Here is a 20,398-nt window from a genome sequence, read left to right on the forward strand (position 1 = left end):
AATTAATTATAATAAAGATCAAAGTTGAAATGTAAAGTACAACTCTACAATTTTGAATTGTTAAAGCAAATTTTGAGAGGATGAGAGCGAAAAGATAAAAAAAAAAAAAAAAAAGGTTCACGGGTGACACATCACCGCTCCACTCAAAATAAAAAATTTTCTATTATTAAATGACAAATACAAAATTAAATTTGAATGAAAATCATAAATGTGTACCTTCTAATTTTTTCAAAGATTAGATGTTTAAAGTTCAACATTTAATTTAAAGTGCATTTTCATTTTTTTTTTATAAGACAATATGCGCTAAAGAGCACAAATATTGTATTGAGTCGATGTGAATCTTTGGTTGAATCATTATGCTTTTGTAATTTTTTTTTTTTTATCTTTACATTTTTTTTGAAAAATTATTATATAAATACTAAGAAAATGGTATTTTAATATAGCAATTATATCATTATCCTATTTTTTTTTATTATATTAAAAATGAGTTTGAGATGTTACATGTCTTTATTAACACATATAGTTTTTATTATATTTTATTATATGTTAATATTGATTTTTTTATTTATAATTATATTTTTATTCACTATAAAAAAATACGTTAATAAAATCTACATATTAATATATTTTCATTAGAAAAAATATTTGACATGTAGGGAGGTGAGTTGAATAAACACTTGAATATTTTATTTATTTATTAGCACAGATAATTTTTAATTTATTTAATTAATTAAATATATATATATATATAGATTTTTTAATTTATAATTAACATTTTTATTATAAAAAGGTATATTAAAAAACTTGCATATTTATTTCATATAAAAAAACTTGCATTACCCACCCACTTAAAAAAAAGAACTGAAACAAGGAAGAGTGGGATTCTTTTCAGCGCTCCAACCAAGAAAGCATCCGAAACAATGGACGGCGCGCAATCACCAAACGGCTCAAACCCGGAGGCGGACGATCAAACAGTCGAAATCGATCCATCAAGCACCATCCTGGACCTAACCAGCTTTCAGCTTCATGATCTCAGCTCAGTGGATTTATCTTCGAGTCTCACCGAGTTAGACCTGACCGCTAATCGGCTATCGAGCTTGGACCCTAGAATCGCTCATCTCTCGAACCTGAAAAAGCTCTCTCTCCGTCAAAACCTCATCGACGATGCTGCTGTTGAGCCTTTGTCTCGCTGGGACTCGTTATCCGCTCTCCAGGTAACTCATTTTTTCAATATTATTTATCTATTTTTGGCTCTCTAATTATTATAAAATAAAAAAGGTTAGTTCAAGATAACTGAGTGATTATTATGTTTTAATCATTATTTTTTTAATTGTTATCATGTATTCGCAGGAGCTGGTGTTAAGGGATAATAAGCTAAAGAAAATACCGGATAGCGGCATATTCAAGAATCTTTTGGTTTTTGATGTTTCTTTCAATGAAATTACTTCATTGCATGGATTGTCTAAAGTCTCAAATACCCTCAAGGAACTTTATGTATCTAAAAATGAAGTTACTAAGATAGAGGAGATTGATCACCTTTATCAGTTGCAAATTCTCGAACTTGGTTCCAACAGATTACGGGTTAGCTCTCCTTTTCTTTTGAACAATATTATAATTTATCCAAGTTTAAGAATTTTTGGGTTTATGATACACAATGTGTCGATGTGAAAGGAAAACTTTTAGATATGTAATGGGAAGATTGTGGATGTTATGTTTTTAGTAGTTTCTGGAGCGTGGGATGTTCTCAATCTTGAGCTGCTTACTTTGGTTGTTTGCAGGTGATGGAGAACATGCAAAATTTTACAAATTTACAGGAGCTGTGGCTGGGAAGAAACCGTATCAAAGTAGTTAATCTATGTGGGCTGAAATGCATCAAGAAGCTTAGCTTGCAAAGCAACCGTTTAACTTCTATGAAAGGGTTTGAGGTACTTTATAGAAATTGCATTTTTAATAGCGAGACAAACTCATGGCATTCTTCTTTATATGCACACGCCCGTGCGCACACACATATAAAACTCATGGTATTCTGTCACATTGAAATTGCTGTCTAAATGTGGTCCCCCTTTTTATTATTTCTTTCCATTTTGTCGTTACTTTAGGAATGTGTTGCTTTAGAAGAACTGTACTTGAGCCATAATGGTATTGCTAAAATGGAAGGCTTGTCAACCTTGGTCAACCTCTGTGTACTCGATGTATCATCTAACAAGCTAACTGCAGTGAATGATATTCAGAACCTTACCCAGTATGTGTAGTCTTCCTTGCTCAGGATTATGTTGTCTCTTATCCGGCTCATTTCACTGTTTGACTCACGCCATGCTTACAGGTTAGAGGATCTGTGGCTCAATGACAACCAAATAGAATCACTTGAAGGTGTTTCTGAGGCAGTCGTCAGTTCAAGAGAGAAACTAACAACGATCTACCTCGAAAACAATCCATGTGTAAGATATTCTTTAACTTGGAGAACCTAACGTTTTCAGGACCCACGGCCTGCATACTATAGCTGATTGGATGACATTGCTGATGATTCAATGCGTAGAGATATTTCTATCTTGCTTTTTGTCTAGTTTTACTGGTGGTCACAAGTAAATAGAGAAAGCATTAGATCCGGACCTTTCTTGCTCTCAAAGGTATATCCAGAATCATAGGTCCGCCCCCTCATTCGTAGCTTTGTATCAGTGGTTCTCCTCACACGCATTCACCTTTTCTGGGATCAGCTAGATTTCCCACGTCACCTTAAAAGCATGTTGTTAGACTTCAGACACTTTTACCCCACTTTTTTTCTCTCCAGATCCTTGACTCTTCGCAACAAGTTTCAAGTAGTTGTTGCAAGAAAGGCTTGTACTTGTGAAGATAGAGAACTCACATGATAAAATTTTTAGTGATAGTGGGCATCTCTTTCCCTGGATATTTTTTATGGAAAATTTAAACCTTTTTTTTCTGATATACTATAACGTGTCAATCATATGGATTCTTGATATGCTGGTTGATCACTGTTGATATATTTTTTTTTGAAATCTCTCTAGGAGCGCTAATTGCTGTGTGCTCACAGGTTTTATTGTTCCACGACCATGGACATGTTTGAGAAATAAAAATGTTGATACTTTTTTAGCAGTTAATCACTCATATTTTCTCATATCCTTAAAAAGCAATTAGAATATGTCAACATTATTTATCACCATTCTATGATCATATTGAAGTTTTATCAATAAGTAGTGCTTCGCTATTCACACAGACAATTTTATTTAGCATGTTCATTAGATAGAAAATTTTATCATTGTTTATCCTTCTTATATTTGAACCTATTCCTCGTAAAGATGTTTTAAGATCAATGAGGTGCCACAATCATGTCTCTTCAGTCAAATTGTATCCATGAATTTATGTGTTACAAGTTCTGGAGCCATAAAAAGAAAAGAAAAGAAAACACTGAAATTGAATCCTCTTTGTAGCTTTGTTTCCAGACAGGACCATGAATAATTGGCATGAACTGCTTTTCTTAAGAGCGATAATATTCTTCTGTGCTTGCACATAATTGATACTGTAACTGGATATTTGTTAAACCTCTGGAGCCTGAAGTGCATGATAACTGATTTTGTTGTATTTTCTTGTTTTGTCCACTCATTTCTCATAAAAGACATTAATTTCAAGAAACTCTGATGAAAAGTTTGCACGCAAATTGACAATCGTTGTGCATATTACGACTTATGATAATTTTCATATTAGTCTTAGCTTCGACTTGCCAAAAACTTGTTTGGATTATCTTTTTTTGGGATCGGGGCTGTTTGCTTACTTGAAGGAAAGGGAAAACCACAGTTCATCTTTGGGTTTTGCTTGGGTATCTCCTTTTCCCTCCTTGCTGTTTCCTTTGTTATTGTGGAGCTTTTTCATGTATAGTTTTGCTTCTTCGATTGCAGGCAAAGTCTACAAGCTACTCTGCCTTTTTGAGACAGATTTTTCCAAATATTCAGCAAATTGACTCCAGTGTGTTTGCTTAGAAGTTTGCTGAGTCCTGAGTTTTTCTTGGTTGGACAGCTCTCTCTACAAGGTGAAATCCTCTTTGGGTAACACTCCTTAATCACATAGCATTTCTATTTTTAGCTGCCCTCATTGGGCATTGCTTTTAACAAGTTATCATGAATTTGAATTGCAGGTGCCATTATGCTACAAATTTTTCTTTCAGGAGAGATAACTGCTTTTGCAAGGACATCACGGCTGCAAATTTAGGCATTACTCTGGTATCATATTATCACAAATACCAGAAATTTTCAAAGGAGTCGTATTTTGTTGTTTGTTTTGATTTCTCAGGCAAGCTTATTTACCTTTTTTTTTCTCCTTGGTTCTTTATGTAAGCTCTTTAGTTTTCTCCTCCAACATCACATTTAAAGTGACTATACTGTTGTTTCCCCTTTAATCTTCTGTTAGTTTTATGTATTTGTAAAAGTTTTGCTTATTTTTGGGAATGAAGGAAGAACTCTTCTTCATAGACAACGAATCTCATAATGGGAAATGAATTGTGGAAGTCTGTTCATTTTGTGAAATGCTGTGCCTCATCATTTGGCTAGGGACCCAAAGGTATAACAAAGATAAAAATTCAGTGTCATTCTGGGGAAGTTATCTAAAGAACCAACGCAGCATATTGAGTGCTAACATCAAACTAGTGGATGAATGAATCCAAAGAGAGAATACAGTAGTTTTATGCAATTTTACTTAACATCAAACTTTACCCCAGCTTTTTAGGGTGTAAAAGTATAATTATAAAAAAGAAAAAAGAAAAAAAAGTGTTTTTGCTCTCAAACCAGAGTGATAAATTTATCATCTTAAACTACTAAATATATCATCTCTACTAATATTAATAGAGATGATGAATGTTTTCCTACTGCCTTGAGATCTTCGTATGTTAGAAATTTTGTAAGACGTAGTACTATTGTTTTTTCACTTAAAATATATATTAATATTTTATAATTATATTTCATCCTAACCCAAAATATGGTATAACCAGACTTGATCTTTGCTGCGGATAGATTAGATAAATTTTTTTCAAAAAAATTATATGCTTTTTGATATAAAAAATTAATAATTATAGAACAAAATATTTATACATGTATCTAATTACATAAATTTACATCTAAATAAATAAATTAATATTTAATTGAGAAATAACTAAAATTAAAATAATTGATATCGCAACCCGGACCTTACACCTAACTATCAAATAACCTATTATTGAATGACTAAAATGAAAAAAATATAAACAATGAAAAAAAAAAGATATGGGTTAATTTAGGTTATACTACTAACACTAAGATCATGGGGCACATGATTAGGATAGACCTATAAAGAAGAAAGTAAAAAAAAAAAACATGAAAATCAATTCTTAAAAAATTATTTGTTAAAGGATAAAATTTTTTTAAAAAATAAAAAAAACCTAAAAAGAGATCAAAGTTAACCTATGTAAAATTTTCAAACTCATGATCATGATTATGAGATCAGGATTAACACCATAGAAGGCAGACTAAAAAAATAGCTAAGCAAAATTGTTAATAAAAAAATGCTTAGTGATGAAACAAAAAAAATAAAAATAAAAAAAAAGAATTTTTTTTAGCTAACCTGAAATTAGGATAACCCCACATAAAAGGAAAGTAAAAAAGAAAAGCACGGAGACCAATTTTTAAAAAAATATTAAAAAATAAAACTAAAATTAATAAATTTATAAAATGATTTAAAACATATCAAAATTAACTCGTGTTAACTTTTAAAAACCGTGACCTTGGCAATGAGGTTGAGATTAACTCTATAGAAGAGGAAAAAACAACAAAGAAAAATCCTAAACTAAAAAGATATCAAAGGATTAAATTAGAAAAAAAAAAAACAAAAACTATACAAAGAATGGAATCAAATTTAATATAAAAAAAATTAAAATTCAAATACTTATGGATGAAGTTGAAAACAAAATTTCAACATATCCTAAGTAACTATGTGGTAAGAACTAGATAGGTGGCCCTTGCTTCACTGCAGGCCGGATTAATTTCTTTCATAACCTAAAATAGCAATGTTAAAGCGATGCTAACATGTTTTAAAGAAAAATAAAATGTCATGAATTTAGTTATAAATCTTAATGCTAAAGGCGAAGACGAAAGGCAATTGAAAAATGAGAAAAAAAAATCATTGACTCAATCCGAGTTAGCATGACAAACGTACAACTAGGATTGTGCAATTGGGATTTTCTCATAGAAAACATGTAGAAAAAAACTCAATATTTAATAAACTCAAAATCGAAAGCTGAAATCGAGAAAGAAAATAGGTTTTAAAAATGATTAAAAAAAAAGAATGATGTTAATCCTTACTAACATCTGATACTCGTGACCCAGGTTATGAGATAGGGATGATCACATCGAAAAAAAATAAAGAAATTCAATCCTTAATAATCCAACGCTAAAGGCTAAAAATCAATAAAGAATAAAAAATAACGATAAAAAAAAACTAAAATAATAAAAAATAAATTTGATATGAAAATTAAATTAAATGATGTGAAAGCCTCAAGCCAGTCCGAGCTAGCACAACAAATGTGTGACTTGGACTGCGAGGCTAGGTTATCATCATAAAAAGAAAAATAAATAAAAAATAAAAAAGATTAATCTTCAATAAACTTAATATTGAATGATGAAATCAAAAAAATAAAATCAGTGCAAAAAAAAAGACATAAAAAAAATTGATATTAATACAAGTTAAAATTATGTAATTGTGTCCTAGGTCATCAAACCGAGATCACTGCGCCAAAAAAAATTAAAGAATCCCAATCCTAGACAAATAAAATATTGAAAGATGAAATTGAGGGGAAACTTTAAAAAAAAAAAAAAAGGAATATGGGTCAAATTTATTATAAAAATTAAATCAAATCAAAAGATAAGGGATGAAATTGAAAAATAAATTTGAAAAAAACAACAATCAAAAGAATAAGGACCAAATTTGATACAAATATCAAATAGAAGGGACGAAATTAAAAAAATATTCAAATATTCAAAATAAATAAAGAACGATAAAAAAATGAGGAACACAATTGAAAAAAATAAAAATAAAGGATAACCTTTAATTTTGGCTATGTCGACACATTTTTGCAGGGGAAGATAAAGAAAAGGAGAGGCAGAAAAAAATCTGATCGCCACCGAAGAACCACGAAATGCCTTACACAAGCCGTCCCCATTAGATGTGCCTTCATGTGATATGTCAGCAAAGATGATGTTCAACTATTTCGGGCTTTTAGGAGGTGTAATATGTGCCTCCTAAAGGGTAAAGTTACCTCCCACGTGTGCCTTCCAAAAAACACGAGTGCCTCTCACTTGCTTACATATGTGCTACACATTTTAGCAACTTTTATTTTTTCTTTTTAATTTAATTTATCAAAAGATTTAAGTGTTATTATCCTATATGATATTAACAAAAAAATCATAAGAAAAATACCAAAAAATCCATTCACCTAAGCTATTTATTTTTGCTTCCAGAGATACCTTTATAGTTTTAAGACCGGCCCTGGTAGCCGGCTTGATCCAAGGCTCGGGTTCCGGGTTTTGATCGGGTCACTGGGTTGGCCAAGTCAATTTTTTTTTTTTTAAATAAAAACGACGTCATTTTTAAAAAAAAATCAACAGGTTTACAGCCGAGTCTTACTGGGTCAACCGGGTCACACCGGGTTTTTTCTTTTCCTATTTTTTCTTCAACCCGACCCCATTCTTGTCCCAGGTCAGCCAAGTTCCGGGTCGATCCACAGAGCCAAACCGAGTTTAAAAACTATGGATACCTTAATAATTATATTGTGCTAACAATGATAAAAAAACTGAAAATGCCCCTGCTTTAAAAGGTAAGCAAATTCAACTTTTAAGAGCATTTTAAACATTAAATTTTGTAATGACAAATGGATACTTTAAAAAGATGATTTTACCCTTATAAACAAATTACATGGTTTTTACAGTGGAGGACAAAATGGTTATTTCACCATATGAATTTTACAATAAACTGTGAGTGTATATAGATAAGATATTCTAATCTCTTTTAGCTTTTTTTTTTTTTTTAAAAAAATTACAATTATATTATTATGATGTTAATATAGTTAGATGCATGATTTAAAATAGAAAACCACACAATGTTTTAGACAGTAGTTGCAATGATAATGGCTGCATGCGTTGATAGGAGTTTTGAGAGGGTGTACTGTATGTGTGTTTGATAGTGTAGTATAATATGCGTTTATAAATTTGTTTTTCAATTGATAATATATTAAAATAATCAAATATAAATATATTGTTTTTATTTTTATTAATATATCAAAATCATTAAAAAAACACATAAAAATATAAATATATTATTTTTTCATACAAAAAAATAATTTAAAAATTACTTTGAAAAAGGGGAACAAATTCACCCTAATACTTTCATACATCATTGTGCTCTTATTTTTGTATTTGAGAGATCCTTGTATTTTTTTTTTCTTTTTTGTCTTTGCTGTGTTCTTTTATTAGTGGTTGGGAATAACATCAAGTATATTGTTAACTCTTCTGATTTGACACATGTTTTAAAACTAAAAAAATAAAATCTCTAAAATTTGGAAATTAATTTCAAAAAATAAAATGAAAAAAAACAACAAAAAAGAATCATCTTATCAAAAAAGAAAAAAAGGTGCCATTGAATTACTTTCCTGGAAACTCAACTCTAATTTTTCTAATTATTTTTTATATTTCATCTCTCCATTCATTTTTCTAAAATCTATATCTCTCCATCTTTTCTTTCGAATTACCTAAAGAACTTAATTTCTTTTTATAAGATATAAATAAATTCAGTGGGAGATGAATTTGGTAACTACAGTTAATATCATGATATTCGGTAATGGTGGATTTGAAGATAGTTTATGAAGGGTGGTGGTGGTTTGATGGTGGCAAAAGTGGTGTCTTTAATGATGTAGGGTGCTGTGGGAGTGGCTTTTATAATGGGAGAGATGGTGCATTTCACAATAGTGGCGATGAAAATCATGGGTTTGATGGTGGCAGAGAGTAGTGGGCTTGACAATGATCCATTTCTACTTTTTGTGGGATTGGGAATTAGTTGAAACTTGAAACTATATGTTTAATTTAAATTTTTTTATATGATTTTAGATTTTTTAATATATTGATATTAAAAATAATTTTTTAAAAAATAAAAAAATATATTTTTAATATATTTTTAAACAAAAAACACTTTTAACCGTAACTATCACCATATTTACAAGCATCATCTTCGTTATTATAAAACACAACTACTATCATATTTATAAATCAAGGGTGTTGATGGCGTATTTGAAAACAAAAAAAAATCTTGAAAAAGTAAATAATAGCAAATAGGTCTTGCATAAAAAATAATTATGTTATTTTTTAAAGTAAATTTTTTTATTTGAAGTATATTAAAATAATTTAAAAATTTTAAAAAATAATTTTATACAAAAAAAAAATTAAATTCCAATTTTTTGCCAGACAGCATTTGGGCCGCGTTCCCAATGCAAGCACACAAAAGAAATGGCAAAATAATTTGTGCTACTCTAATGCTTCTTGATTGTTTGAAGATGATATTTCTTGTCATTTTTTGCTATAAAGATTAATGAGATGCCATATGATTTGTGCTTCTACCACCATTGTTGTTTATAAGTATAAAACGCAGTCTTTCGAGAGAAATTCTGCAACGTGGTTATTAAAATCAATACAATTAGGGAGTTTAAAAATGATCTGTGCTTGTATTTTTTTGAATGAAACGGTACTTGCTTTTCATCAATTCATTACTAGTCTATTTAAAAGTATTATTGTGGTTACTTTTCAAAATATTTTTTATGCTAAAATATATTAAAATTATTATTTTTTATTTTTTTAAAATTATTTTTGAAATCAGTGTATTAAAACAATCAAAATATAAAAATAATAATTATTTTTTAATCAAAACAATAAAAATTTTTGAATTTTATAAAAGCACGGTCAAAAAAAATTTTAATTTTTTTTTTTAAAAATCAAAACGACGTCTAGCAAAAAAAAACATGTTCGATCAAATAGGTAAAACTATGATGTTAGGTGAAGAGTTAAAAAGAGTTAAATTTTACGAGAGTAGAATTTAAAGCTTGTTTGCCCTCCGTTAACCCCATTTAAAATTACATCATACCATAGTATTATTTGATAATATAGTAGCATATGTTTATCATAATATTTTGTATTTAAAAATATATCTAAATAATGTATTTTTTTTTATTTTTAAAAATTTATTTTTAATATCAATACATCAAAATAATTTAAAAATATACATAAAAATAATTAAAAAAATATTTTATAAAAAACATGATACTATCATAAAAACAAACATTTTCAATGGGATGCAGGGAATCCACTATTCCCCACACCTATGAGCACTGTTGATTTATTGTAATTGTTTTGCAACTTTTTTTTTTTGCAATTTGATCTTTTTTTAGTAATTAAATCTTCATTATTATTCATTTTAGTCCATATATTAGGTGTATATAGAGATTTTAAGTTAATAATTTATTTTAATCTGCCTTTTAAATATTTACTGTGGTATTGAAAAAATATTATAGCATTAAGTTGATACTTGATTTTGTAAAGCATTAAAAAAATATTCTAGTATTAAGTTGATAATCGATTTTACAAGATATTATATAAGATACTTTATTGAACTTAAATTTATCATCATCACTTTTTTTTATGCTTAAAAAAAATATTTATAAAAAAAAATATTATTAAATGTTATAAAGTTTACATACCTATTCACGAGTTTGACAGGCTTAATGTTTTTTTAAAAAAATTTTTTTTTTTATTTTATCATTTGATATTATGATAATTAAGAATTAAATTTTATAATTTATTTTGTTTTATTTTTTTATAAGGTTATCACAGCCTAACAAAATTTTGATATTAATTTTATATTTAATTTGTAATTATTTATTTTTATTATTATACAATTAAATTAAAAAATATTTTTTTAAAAAACAGTTATTAATCTTAGCTATCAGTTTAGAAATATCAAAAGAAGAGGGGGTGATAAAATAGACGACTAACCCAGACAGAGAGCATCAACTAATGGACAATCTCTCGTACGTGAGGCATTATTTGAAATAAAAGCTAACACGTGCCATCCCATTTTGAACCTCAAGAAACCCCCAAAAACCAGAAAACCCCTCTTTTTTTTGTTTTTCTCTTTTTTCTCTCTCTTTCAATCGAAGAAGAAGAAGAGATGGAAGCGATACTAGTAGACTGTGTAAACCACAGTCTTCGGCATTTCATGCATCGAAACGCCATATTCATGTGCGAACGGCTCTGCGCCGAGTTCCCTTCCGAGGTATCCCAAAAAGCTCCGATTTTTTTTTTTTTTAACTTCGACCCATTTTGTTTGGTCCCCGAGAAACAGCAAGAAAATTGAAGTGATAATCTTTTACTGGTTGCAAACACAGTGTCTGTAATTTTTATTGGTTTCTCAAGAACAGTTAGGGGTCTTACTATTTACTGGCAAGATCGGTTATTTTTCTTTTTCTTTTTGATAATTTTATGGCGATTCGGGACTGATTGGAGCTCCACGTGGCTTTAGTTTTTCCTATTTTTTTTCCTGGGAAACACTGGGACAAAAACGTCCGAAATTCTGATGTGTTATGTGAATGTGACATTTTAAAATAACTAAATTTGTAGAATTTATCTGAAAAAGGGCCAAGGTTTTGATACCTGTAAGTTATGGAATTTTGGGCTAATCAAAAGAGGATTTTTATTGGATTTGTTTACTCACTGCTTGCTTGACTGCTGCTATAGAATCAAACTACGAAGATACCTAGATGAAACCTGGAGTCTTGGCTTATGAAATATATTAACTAGTTGCATGTTCATTTTGACAATGTTTCCTCAGATTTTGAGGATATGCTTTCTCACTCATCCAGTTCCTCTGTCTTCATAATCTATTTTGATACAAATGTTATAAGTTTATTTATTTTTCTTTCTGTTGAACTAAATTTTACCTGACTTCAAAATGATTGCATTTGTTAATGCAGACAAATTTGCAATTGTTAGCAGGATGTTATCTGCAAAATAATCAAGCATACTCTGCGTATCATATTCTAAAAGGTAGTATGCTTCTTCGTGTTTTCAGCTTTCAGATAGTTGCTAACTTACGATGATCTTAATTTATTTAGTCATTGTTTTCTTTCTTGTCGTGGATTTTTTTCCCCTCTCCCATTGATCCATTAAAAGCATTGTGTATTCATGTATCTTTCAGCTTTTTTCTTTTCGTTATTATCTGTAGGAACACAAATGGCTCAATCCCGCTACTTGTTTGCGATATCATGCTTTGAAATGGATCTTCTAAATGAAGCTGAGGCTGCATTATGTCCTACTAATGAGCCTGGTTTAGAGGTGCCTATTGAAACTCTTAACTAAAAATTGTTTGCCTTTTCTAAAGTACCTTTCATCCACAAAACAGGCTGTTTTTATCAGCATTTTCTGCCGTAGTAGATATGAGATTGAAGTCCTAAAATTCATCATTGTTGAATGCTGGGTGTAGTTGTGTGCTTTTTGACTCACATTTCTTGGCATTGATGATTTGCTCATGTTGTTTCTCCCCTATCAGGTTCCAAATGGTGCACCTGGGCATTACCTTCTTGGGCTTATCTACAGGTTGCTTACCTCTTTCCCAAATATTTAATGATTAACTATCACAAGAACTTTGTTGTCTTTTGCTTTAGTTATGTGTAAAATGCAAGTTACAGACAAACTTTGGCTGTTTTCCTTGTTAGAATTAAGAGAATAGTTTATGAAAAGATCCTTAAACTTTTGTTTCAAGTACAAGCCTATATTCTCATTTATTACTGTAAAATAGCAAGAAAGGAAGAATAATTGACATAAAACTGTTCTTTTTCTTGACTTTCTAGATTCTTTCTACTGTCTGTGTGCTCTGCAAAGTGCTAACAGAAGAGTGAATGATGCCCTCAATTTAATTTTTCCATTGATTCTTTGAAAATCTGAAATTCTTAATTTCATAAAATTTTATAAAGCCATTGATTTAAATCATAAAGTTTTTTATGAAATGATTTTAAAATATTAATTTCCCTTTCAAAAGGCTGTAGAACTGCACATGTATCATACAAAGCTTCTTGATATTCTAAAAGCATTCTCCTTAGTTGTTTATAACACCTTACTATAAAGAAGTATCCTGGTTTTAGTTTCATATTTGAATTTCTGAACCTGCATAATTATTAAATTTTGTTTGGCGATATTTATTCTCTTCTCCTTTTACATCCTGGTTTAATATATCAATATCTTATTCTTTTAAGTTCATTTGGATTCAGGTATACTGATAGAAGGAAAAGTGCCATCCATCACTTTAAGCAAGCTTTATCTATAGATCCTTTATTCTGGGCTGCCTATGAGGAGCTTTGTATATTAGGTATGGCCATTGAACATCTGTGCAAATCTGTGTCATTGGCAATTCTGGCCCACCCTCTGGTTCAAATCAAAAGATGGTCATCTACTTGAGCATTATATTTTTTCCCTTATGGTATATGGGCCTTTTTTTTTATCAATGTTTTAGGTGCTGCTGAAGAAGCAGCTGCAGTTTTTGATGAAGCAGCTGCTCTTTGTATTCAAAAGCAGCACATGAATCATGCATCAGCATCCCAGAACTTGAGCATATCCAATGAGGATCGTAATTTAGTTTCTGCTCGAAACTTTGGCTTGGAAGATGGAAGTCCAAGGCAGTCAAAACACCCACAAGGGAATAACCTAAGAGATATTCCTGGAAATTATCATGGAGCCACTACGTTAGGAGGATCTGCTAGTCAGCATTCAAATGGTGGCCTTCCAAACCTGTCATTTTATAACACTCCTTCACCAATGGTTACACAGGTATGACGACGTAAATTATGCCTAGCTACGAGCATACAAAAAGTATAGCTCAATACCTCAAACTCTAACACTAGTGAATTCTTCTTTTTTTGTTTGAAATAATGACTAACTTCTGATTTTGTATTTTTTTTGTTTGGGGCAAACTTTCTACCTATTGTCAATCAGATTTCTGGGTAACATTATGTGATTTTCTTTATTGATTTGACTAACTTGGTCTTATCTACTCCTCTTTGTTTTATGCACTCAAAGATATGCTCAATTATGGTTACTGTTTAATTTTAGGAATGTACCACATCTTCTATCTTGCTATTCTTCATTTGCCTCACCAATTTGAGGGTCTGTCATATTTTGAATTCTGTGTTTACTCTCTATGGATTCATGTTTTCTCCACCTAATTGGAAGCTAGCCTTTGTGTTTAGGGCATGTGAAGCAGAATTGATTCTTTAATTAATCTGTCCTCTGTTCCAACATTTGTTTTGTAGAGTTTTTGAGAATGACACGTAGCTTGTTCTTCTTTATTGCTCTTGGGTTGTTACGCAGATGGTAAGGGTGGGGTAGGTCTTAGGTTCAATCTTGGTACCATGTCTTGCTAATTTTTCCTATTGAAGGGTCATTTTTGTTTTATCTCCTCAAATGTTCAATCTTTGAATTTGATCCTCATTTTTCTGCTTACCAAGCATGGTTTATTCTGTGACTTGAACTGCAGTTGTGCATTTTTTCATCCTATTCCTTTGATTTCTTTGTTAAATTTTGTTCCCTAGACTTTTGATCTTTATCTCGAAATAATATTTTCTCGCAAAGTAAAGTTCTCTGCTCACTAACTTTTATCTTATTCCTGTCAGTTCTTTCTCTTTCTTTACTATGCTGGTCAAAATACTTCGATGTGCTCTTACGTCTATGTATAGAAACATGCGCCTATTCTTTCATTTCATGTTCACATGTTCTTCCATGTAGTAACTTCATCTCACACCTTTCTGCTTCATCTGACTTCTTTCTGCTGTATTCATTGTTACTCATACTGGTGACCCTGCAAATATGCTACTATCTCTTCCTTATGAACTATAGAATATATTACACGGATAGAATGTAATTAATAATAGTAGTTTATAACTCTAAAAACCAACACTATTAGTATTTCTTTCTTTCTTTCATTTTTTATTTTTAAGTTACACTGCTTTCACCAATTTTTTTTTTTTTTTAAATACAATATGAAATATTGCACTCACAGTAAGGTTAGTATATAGTTTACTTCCAAACATTGTTTACTTAAGTTTGGTGTTCTTTTCCATAGCATGTTTCATCGTTTTTGTATTTTTTTGCTCATGAGACTATATTTTGCAGTTGTCGAGTGTTGCCCCACCACCACTGTGTAGAAACATGCAGCCAAATGGTTCCAATCCTAGCATGCCTGGTTTTGATAACAGTGCAAGGTCAACTGTGAATTCTATTATGCAGGCCCCTCGAAGAAAGTTTGTTGATGAAGGGAAATTGCGAAAGGTTAAGAGCTCTAATACAGCCTTTCTTTTCTTAATTTTGTGTCTCCAGTATCTCTTTCAAGCTAACTTCGAAACTCTATGCCTTTTTTTTAAAAGAAATGATCTAGTATTTCAGGTCTCAGTTGTGAAGCACTTATTATACTGCACTTGAAATAAGGAAGATCTGTGGGTTTGTTTTCATTGTATGAGGAGACATTTCATAATGCAAATTTCTATATTTGGAGCTGAATATAGCACCTTTGAGATCTTTTGTTTCTGTTTTTCCATGTGCTTTAACCAATTCAGTTTATCTGTGCCGTGATTTTCTGTCGTCCCTTGTCTTCATGGTCCAGACTTAGCTTATCCTGTAAGCATTTCTTGTGGGGGATTTTTTAACCTTCCTGTTCACTAACTTAATTGTTTTCTGGAATTTTAGTTTGTTAATTGACCTTGTTGACACATCTTCAAGTATTTTCATCTTGATTACACCATGGGGCATGCATGATTGATTTTCATCTGTGTATTGAAGGCTTCCTTTCCATTCTGCTAGTTGTTTGGGCATGTTATATTGACATTAACTTTTATTAAGGTTTTTATATCTTGTATGACTTTGTCAACATGCCTTGGTCAAACCTGCTATTGCTCTGTCCATCTTTTCTTTGTTTAATGAATCGTTAAGTAGTTTCCACAACATCAATGCCCTTCATTTCTTTTCAGATTTCTGGGAGGTTATTTTCTGATTCTGGCCCTCGGCGAAGTACAAGGCTCGCTGCAGAAGCAGGATCCAACCAAAATACTAGTTCTACACTGGTTGCAGGGAATGGAACTAACAACTCTCCTAAATATCTTGGGGGTTCCAAGTTAAGTTCTTTGGCAATACGTTCAGTGACAGTTCGCAAGGGACAGTCATGGGTCAATGAAAATTATGATGAAGGTGATTGTTCTTCTTTTGTTTGACTAATTTGTAGACATGTACATCCGTATTAACATTGGAGTTGGCTGAAATGTTGCTTGTGTTAGTGCAGTGGACTTAAGTTGAAATATCAAGTTATCTTCTTTTTGTCGCTATTTTTTATTGTTCTGCAGTACGCATTCTTTTGGTCTTCTGTCTGCTTATTGACTATCTAACCAGTTGCTTGAAAATTTTGATTTTAATCTTATTAAGGGATACGGAATGAGGCTTTTGATGATTCACGTGCAAATAATACATCATCAAATTGTAGTCCATCACTCACTGGGGATTCTAGATCTCTTGAAACAGAAGTAGCAACCATGCCCGTTGGTGGAGTTATCGCGAGCCCTTCATGTATCTTAAGTGGTGCTTTAGAAATATTAGGCCTCTTGAGAACTCTTGGGGAAGGTTATAGACTTTCTTGCATGTACAGATGTCAGGTATTAACTGGTGTTTGCTAAAAGATCAAAGTTACTAATATTTTCAGGAATGTTTTTCACCATCTAGCTTCTTGGTAGTACAGGATGCACTGGATGTCTACATGAAACTACCACACAAGCATTATAATACAGGCTGGGTGCTTTGCCAGGTAAAAATCGGTAGTTGAATATGAAACACCTTGTTTTCTTCTTGATTTCTTTTCTTGCTGCTTAGGATGCACTTGTCTCACTGATAGATACACAGAAAACTAGTGATGAGATTGATGATGAATATATTAGATACCATTGCATATTTACTTAATTAATTATTGATAGTTATTGAAATTTCAGAACTGAGTGCATGCTATTTTGAGTTGAAATGTAAAAACTGTCATGGAAATAAAATTTTCATAAAAAATTTCCTTCTGGAGTTTTCATGTCTGTAATCTAATTGTATGCATTCCGGAACTGTTTAAAACTTAGCTTTTGAAACTCTGCCATCACCAGTTTTTGATGATATCAGTGATAATTTTTTTTAATACTGGCTTAAGGTTAGAAGCAGTCAATTTTATTAACTTTGCGTTTTTAAAGAGATTCCACTTTATTTTTCCCTCCCATTAGTTTTGGTTTGTTTAGAACTGGAATGTATCCATTGTGGATCCCATGCTTCTTTTTGTTTTTTGCATTCTCATCTGTGCTTCTCTCAAAATGACTGTTTGCTCTGATTTTATACCATCTGCATGCTATGCATTATTGGACATGCTTGTATTTTGAATGCAGGTTGGAAAAGCATATGTTGAATTAGTGGATTATTTGGAAGCCGATAGAGCCTTCAGTCTTGCCCGGCGAGCATCACCTTACAGTTTAGAAGGACTGGATGTATATTCAACGGTTCTTTATGTGAGTCTATCTATATAGGAGGTTCTGGTAACACATTCCATGCTTCTTTCTACTTAGCTTATAGTCCATGCTCCTAAAATGTAAAAGGATACTTGACTTCTGGTCTCTGCAGCTGGAAATCAGGATACTATAGGTTTTTATTCCTAGAAACTAGTCATTATATTCCAATTGTAATGCTTGATGCTTGCACTTATGCATTTCTAGTATATCTATTTCTTACATTAGATGAAGTTTTATTCTTGCATTTGTTGCAGCATTTGAAGGAAGACATGAAGTTAAGTTACCTGGCTCAAGAACTGATATCAACTGATCGTTTAGCTCCTCAATCTTGGTAGTGCTGTTATACCTTTTAACATATAGTGCTTTCATTGCCTTTTGTTTTTCATTTACCTGTTCACAATCTAGCTTTCACTTTTTACATGGTGGTTATCACCTTAAATTTCTCCTCTGAGCTGTTATACATATTTTTCTTCATGAAAGCAGCAGTAAAGTTGTCTACGCTGCTCATTATTTTTTGGCCTTTGTTTCTCTCTCGTCCTTGTGGGCCTCAAAGAGTAAAGCGTATACCTTCAGATGCAGGAATGCTTTGTTGAATCATTACTAAAATTGTACCATAATGAAGCTGATATCTTGAAATCTGGAAACCTTTTTTGTAGCTTTGTGGATGTTTATGAGGGAAGGGTCCTTTTGTATTCATTCACAATTTCATGTCATCTTTGCCTAACTAGGTGATCTGCTCATTTCAGTGGTTGCTTTTAGGATGGTTGACAGGTGATGTTGTCTGTTATAGAGACATTATGATCCTTCTTTGAATGTGCTTGAAACAAGTTTGGGCATAGCACAAGGCTGGGTGATTTCAGTTTGTTAAAACATCAAGCGTGCTTAATTTACTTTTCTGCAGCTGTATTCATCATTACCTGAACAAGTTTGGGCATAGCACAAGGCTGGGTGATTTCAGTTTGTTAAAACATCAAGCGTGCTTAATTTACTTTTCTGCTGCTGTATTCATCATTACCTGTTCTTATCATCATCATCATCATCATCATCATCATCATCATCCTCATTTGTCACTCATTCAGGTTAAATGGGCATGCAGGTGTGCTATTGGAAATTGCTATAGTCTGCAGAAAGACCATGAAACTGCCTTGAAAAATTTTCAGCGAGCTGTACAGCTTGATTCAAGATTTGCATATGCACACACCTTGTGCGGTCATGAGTAGGTCCCTTGGTTCCTCCTTTTTTTTTCCTTTTCTTTTCTCTTGATAACTGACATATTTGTATTTTCAAATGATAGTGTTCCATATTAAATGTTGGATTCAAGTTTCATATAATTTTCTTGCAATTACTTTGTTACCTGCAGATATGTTGCCTTGGAGGATTTTGAGAATGGAATTAAGAGTTACCAGAGTGCCCTAAGGATAGATGCTAGACATTACAATTCCTGGCATGGGCTTGGGATGGTCTATCTTCGGCAAGAGAAAAACGAGTTTTCTGAGCATCACTTCCGAATGGCTTTCCAAATAAATCCATGTTCTTCAGTGATAATGTCTTATCTTGGGACTGCTTTACATGCCTTAAAGGTTGCACCATATGCAAATTGATTGTTAAATTTTGGATTCCAAAATTGATAATGTCCTATGGCTTTCTTCTCATTTCCCCCCTTTTTGATTTTTTTTTTAAAAACAGAGAAATGAGGAAGCTTTGGAGATGATGGAGAGGGCAATTTTAGCTGATAAGAAGAACCCTCTTCCCATGTATCAAAAGGCTAATATACTTGTGAGCTTGGAAAGCTTTGATGAGGCTTTAGAAGTCCTAGAGGAGCTGAAAGAGTATGCTCCACGTGAAAGCAGTGTTTATGCTTTGATGGGTAGAATTTATAAGAGGCGTAACATGCATGAGAAGGCAATGCTTCACTTTGGTCTTGCTTTGGATTTGAAACCATCAGCAACCGACGTGGCTACAATAAAGGTGATTGGTTTATTTCACAATCTCTTGCTTTCTAACATTGGGAATTAAATGTGAAAGCAAATTTATTTGCTAAGAAAAATGGATTATGAAATTTACCTTGTATACTCAACAAGCAATAGCATTGGTCAGAGCTTGAACTTCAGAGAGGAAACGCTTTTGTTTTTCCACAGATTGATTTTAACTGGACTCAATGCCTAATTCACCTGAACGGTGGAATCTAGCCTTTTTTCATGGTCTCAGTCAAAACCATAACTTGAATCTTCAACTGAATTTATGGACTTTACCTCCTTTGTTTTTTCTTCGTTAGGGTGGAGTTACATTCTGTTGACATCTTATGTCTTAATATTTGACAGGCTGCCATTGAGAAGCTGCATGTACCAGATGAATTAGAAGACAGCTTGTAGGTCCTTCAACATTGGAGACGCATAGGCAGAAGGGAACGCAACGCAAATTGTGCAGCTTAGAGCTGCTGGCCCCAAGGAGGATGGGCTGCTCGTGCTTTCGATGAATAACGAATACAAGAGCTTGATCCCGGGCGTTTATTTGGCATGTGGCGGCTCTTCAGGTGGCAGCTCTTGCAGAAGTGACCTCAGTTTTGAAGGTGATTAACATGCTGACAGAAGACTTGAGGTGACAGAGGCCCTAGAAACTGCCATACTTGTACCAATAGTTGTATAATCATATGTCAAGATGAAATGGTTGTATTATTCATTTGTTTTTTTTTTTTTTATAGATCAATTTTATTCTCTTGGCCCATCCATGTCATTTGAACTCTTCTTTTTGGTA

The 20,398-nt window shown here is 31.9% G+C and overlaps 2 protein-coding genes across 2 annotated transcripts; both read left to right on the forward strand.

The window, feature by feature from the left end:
* The first annotated feature begins 836 nt into the window (after positions 1–836).
* On the forward strand, positions 837–4,535 carry LOC118051620 (protein phosphatase 1 regulatory inhibitor subunit PPP1R7 homolog). Its single transcript, XM_035062305.2, has 7 exons — positions 837–1,214; positions 1,351–1,581; positions 1,779–1,925; positions 2,100–2,242; positions 2,324–2,438; positions 3,912–4,042; positions 4,148–4,535. Exons 1-6 carry the CDS (start codon positions 921–923, stop codon positions 3,990–3,992), a joined length of 1,011 nt encoding a protein of 336 aa, XP_034918196.1. The 5' UTR covers positions 837–920; the 3' UTR covers positions 3,993–4,042; positions 4,148–4,535.
* Positions 4,536–11,131: 6,596 nt separating this feature from the next.
* On the forward strand, positions 11,132–20,368 carry LOC118051618 (cell division cycle protein 27 homolog B). Its single transcript, XM_035062303.2, has 16 exons — positions 11,132–11,352; positions 12,050–12,122; positions 12,301–12,410; positions 12,625–12,671; positions 13,343–13,440; positions 13,585–13,898; positions 15,240–15,395; positions 16,091–16,307; positions 16,539–16,765; positions 16,849–16,914; positions 17,525–17,644; positions 17,899–17,975; positions 18,741–18,860; positions 19,005–19,224; positions 19,331–19,612; positions 19,966–20,368. Exons 1-16 carry the CDS (start codon positions 11,248–11,250, stop codon positions 20,014–20,016), a joined length of 2,283 nt encoding a protein of 760 aa, XP_034918194.1. The 5' UTR covers positions 11,132–11,247; the 3' UTR covers positions 20,017–20,368.
* The last annotated feature ends 30 nt before the right edge of the window (positions 20,369–20,398 follow it).

The sequence above is a fragment of the Populus alba genome, chromosome 18 (genome assembly GCF_005239225.2).
Source record: "Populus alba chromosome 18, ASM523922v2, whole genome shotgun sequence".
In the NCBI taxonomy this organism is placed as follows: domain Eukaryota; kingdom Viridiplantae; phylum Streptophyta; class Magnoliopsida; order Malpighiales; family Salicaceae; genus Populus; species Populus alba.

What these genes read in the sequence shown, in the direction of transcription:
- LOC118051620 (XM_035062305.2), top strand. Translation starts at nt 921, where the DNA reads ATGGACGGCGCGCAATCACCAAACGGCTCAAACCCGGAGGCGGACGAT. An exon ending in TTGGTTCCAACAGATTACGG is followed by an intron (nt 1,582 to 1,778) that starts GTTAGCTCTCCT and finishes GGTTGTTTGCAG; the next exon opens with GTGATGGAGAACATGCAAAA. An exon ending in ACCTCGAAAACAATCCATGT is followed by an intron (nt 2,439 to 3,911) that starts GTAAGATATTCT and finishes CTTCGATTGCAG; the next exon opens with GCAAAGTCTACAAGCTACTC.
- LOC118051618 (XM_035062303.2), top strand. Translation starts at nt 11,248, where the DNA reads ATGGAAGCGATACTAGTAGACTGTGTAAACCACAGTCTTCGGCATTTC. An exon ending in ATGAAGGGAAATTGCGAAAG is followed by an intron (nt 15,396 to 16,090) that starts GTTAAGAGCTCT and finishes ATTTCTTTTCAG; the next exon opens with ATTTCTGGGAGGTTATTTTC. An exon ending in CAATGAAAATTATGATGAAG is followed by an intron (nt 16,308 to 16,538) that starts GTGATTGTTCTT and finishes AATCTTATTAAG; the next exon opens with GGATACGGAATGAGGCTTTT.